A 3,411-nucleotide genomic window follows, 5' to 3' on the forward strand; every position below is an offset into this window, starting at 1 on the left:
TTAAATAATTAAATTAATAATTCTAATAATAAACTAATTTTAAAATATAACAAAAAAAAATTTGTTCTCAGTCGCTTCTCCGGGAAACGACCTTCTAGTTAAGAGTTTTTCTATTTAGGTGGTCGCTTCTCCAAAAAACGACTTCCTACTGAAGAAGAAAAAAAAAATATTTATTGAAATACGTTTCTGACTAGATCATTTAAGAAAAAAGTTTTGAAACAGGAATATATATATATATAATAGTTTAGAACCTACTACATTTAATTAAAAAGACTTTCAAAAAGTTTGATCCAAGTCCAAAACTTTGATCGAATTTATTTATTCAGCTAATAATTCTAAGTAGTCCCAAACCTAGACCAGGAAACAGGTTACCTAACTTAGTTCTTCCACCCTTCAATCCTACTACATTTTATCATCACCCAACCTTCAATTATTTAATCCCAATAACATAAACAAATAAACCGAATTCAAAATGAAGAAGCCTATAGAAAAGAAATAACTTGTTTTTTATTTGTTCTTTGTAAATATATATTAAAATAAATAAAAAATAGTATTTTAAAAAATAAAATAAGAAAAATAAAGAAGTTATGTAGTTCCAGCAGCATGCAATTTGATACCGTAAATGATCTATACCGTTGATTCAAAATCAAACGATTCAGATTACACGATGAATTTTATCCGAATAACTGAGCTGCAATATTGTGTCTAATTCAAAGCCTGTATATTTTCATTATCAACTCGAAGGAGGAGGATAGCCACTGGTATCTGACCATGTTGAAGGTGGTAAACCCGACCCACCACCAACATCTTCGCCGTGAGAGTGATCTTCCGGCGGCCGGAAAAACTCTATTTGCTGACCAGGAAACAGAGGAAGCGAAGCAGAGGATAATTGAGTAGCCGGTGAAAATGCAGTAGATGGCAATAACATTGAAGAAGATGAATGAATAGCTGCCATTTGAGATTCATAAAACCATTGTTCAAGTCCTTGAAAATCAGCAGAACCTTTCAAAATCTGAGAATATTGATAATAATCTGTCAACAAATCAGAAGAACCTTGAAACTGTGTAAACGGTGGTTGTTGCATCTGAAGTGGTGGTGGAGGTGAATAATGAGTTGCCGGATTAACAGAAACGGTTGAAGAAGTATTCGGCGGAAAAGTGGGGCTAATTGTTGTAGTAACATTTTCAGGGAAGTTGAGTTTTGCTCTGCTACCTCTGAATTTCAAAGCAGCTTCATCGTAAGCTCTTGCTGCAGCTTCAGCAGTTTCGAATGTACCAAGCCATACTCTTGCTGCTTTATGTGGATCTCTAATCTCTGCTGCCCATTTTCCCCATGGTCTCTGTCTCACTCCTCTGTATCTTCTTCTTCTCTCTCCACTTTCTTCTTCATTTGACTCTCTTCTTCTTGCTTCTGTCAATGTTTTTTCTTCAATTGTACAAATGTTACAATTATATCTTTTCATAGCCTATTGTATATTTAGTTTCATTTTCATTCTTATATTGTTAATCAAATTTGTAAGATGTGTATGCAATATAAGATGAGATCAATTTTTTTTTCAAGTCAACTACTACAATCTAAACAATAACATCAAAGTTTTTTTTTTGTGCTTTGAGTTCACTTTTTGCAATAATAGATATGCAATGCGACCCTAATTTAATTAAAACTTTACATAATTTGTTGTTTAGGTAGTTCAGCTAATACCTCAAGAAAGGAATTAAGAATTTAGTTGATAATTTGATATAGATTATTGTTACACTTACAATATCATAATTTGGTGTATTTTATATATATATATCCCTTTTTTTTTTTAATTCTTAATTGCCCTACTTTAAAAATTATTTTCTTAAATGTCTTATTTTTTTTTTTCAAAGTTCTCTCAGGAAGCGACCACTGAAGACCAATTTTTTGAAATAGTCATTTACCGGGGAAGCTACTTCTATCTGAGTAATATTATTCAGTTAGAGGTTGCTTCCCCAGAAAACGACCTTCTATTGAGTTTCAAAAAATTGGTATTCAGGTGGTAGCTTCTTCGTGGGAACAACCTTCTGTTGAAATGTGAAATTTAAGGGATTATTATTTATAATACCTTTTATAGATTGTAAGTATTATTTATATTTAAGAAAATAATAAGTCGCATGAATATACTAAAAAAAACATAAATTAGGTGAGAGAAATTTAGAAAGAATAATTTGTTTTTTTCTAGTAGCATTGAATTATAGAAAATGGATGGAATTGAAGATGAAAATGCAATAGTGTATGTAAGAGGAAGGAAAATAAAAGCAATAGAACCTGATGATGAGGGTCCTTGAGAAGAAGGTAATCTAAAATCAGCAACGTTTGTATGAATTGAGGTAAAATCTTGATGATGAGAAGAAGCAGCAACTTCACGAGTCTTATGAAAATCATCTTCGCGCACTCTTTTATGTCCAACTACCCAAGAATTAGAACTAGAACTAGAATTAGTAGAACTAGAAGAATACAAACGAGGGGAATAATTAGAAGAAGTAGAGACAGGGACATAACCTGTCATCATACCTTGTTGGACTTGGACCCACTCATTTTGGGCCTGGCCCAATCCATCATGAGTCGGTGCCGAAACCAGAGGATAAGACATTGCCACCTTCCCATGTTGCCGTTGATTCAATCCATGTGATCCCGAACCTTCTTCTTCCACGTCACCACCATCATACTCCTCCTTCAACCTCACCAACTTTCCTGAATCCCGTTGATGCGCCACCGTTATAAACTTTTTTTTTTATATCGACAAACACATGTAACTTAAACTCTGTTTTTTTTTTGTTTTTTTTTTTTTATGTGTAACAAACTCTATCAACTCCGAATTGAGAAACAAGATCGTATAATTAAATAGACTCACCACAAATAATATTCTTGTTACACCCCAAATAATTATTTTTTCTAGCTTCCACCAAAAATATCTAAGTCAAAATATCTAAACAAATAAATATATATAAGGTTTGAAAGTGTTTTTGATGATTTTGGCGTGTGAGTGTGTAAATTATTATTCACACACCTAGAGACGTTTCTAATGAAAATTAATGGTGGAGGCAAAGTTGGAACTAACAAGTACCACCCTCTCTGCAAATCCTTTACTATTGTCGGTTTTTCCTTTCTAGTGTTCAAAGAAAGAGAGAAAGAAACAGTGATCGTTTTTGAATTGAATTCTACACCCATAAAGAGTCAAAAACAACCATTTATATAAATAGATATAATATGTGCACACACACGTACTAATATGTTGATTTTGACTGGGTTTAATTGTTTTAGAGTTAGAATATAAACATCTAATCCATATTTCAAGATATTTAATTTGTATACATTCATTTAATATTTAATATTTTATTCAACAATACTGTTTTGTTAAATTTAAACAAAACAAAATATAGTATAGTA

At 32.0% G+C, this 3,411-nt stretch overlaps 1 protein-coding gene across 3 annotated transcripts; it reads right to left on the reverse strand.

Annotated features, from left to right (window-relative positions):
• Nucleotides 1-487: 487 nt before the first annotated feature.
• On the reverse strand, nucleotides 488-3,196 carry LOC101508871 (uncharacterized). Of its 3 annotated transcripts, XM_012715328.3 has the most exons (4): nucleotides 2,876-3,196; nucleotides 2,536-2,715; nucleotides 2,290-2,430; nucleotides 488-1,425 (listed from the first exon to the last, which is right to left on the reverse strand). In XM_012715328.3, the coding sequence occupies exons 2-4, from the start codon at nucleotides 2,612-2,614 to the stop codon at nucleotides 734-736; spliced, it is 912 nt and encodes a 303-aa protein (XP_012570782.1). In that variant the 5' UTR covers nucleotides 2,615-2,715; nucleotides 2,876-3,196; the 3' UTR covers nucleotides 488-733. The 3 variants fall into 3 exon arrangements, with proteins under 3 accessions (XP_012570782.1, XP_004498983.1, XP_073224144.1); XM_004498926.4 differs by having other exon boundaries at nucleotides 488-1,410; nucleotides 2,536-3,196; XM_073368043.1 differs by having other exon boundaries at nucleotides 2,536-3,195.
• Nucleotides 3,197-3,411: the final 215 nt, after the last annotated feature.

The sequence above is a fragment of the Cicer arietinum genome, chromosome 4, assembly GCF_000331145.2.
Source record: "Cicer arietinum cultivar CDC Frontier isolate Library 1 chromosome 4, Cicar.CDCFrontier_v2.0, whole genome shotgun sequence".
Taxonomy (NCBI): Eukaryota; Viridiplantae; Streptophyta; class Magnoliopsida; order Fabales; family Fabaceae; genus Cicer; species Cicer arietinum.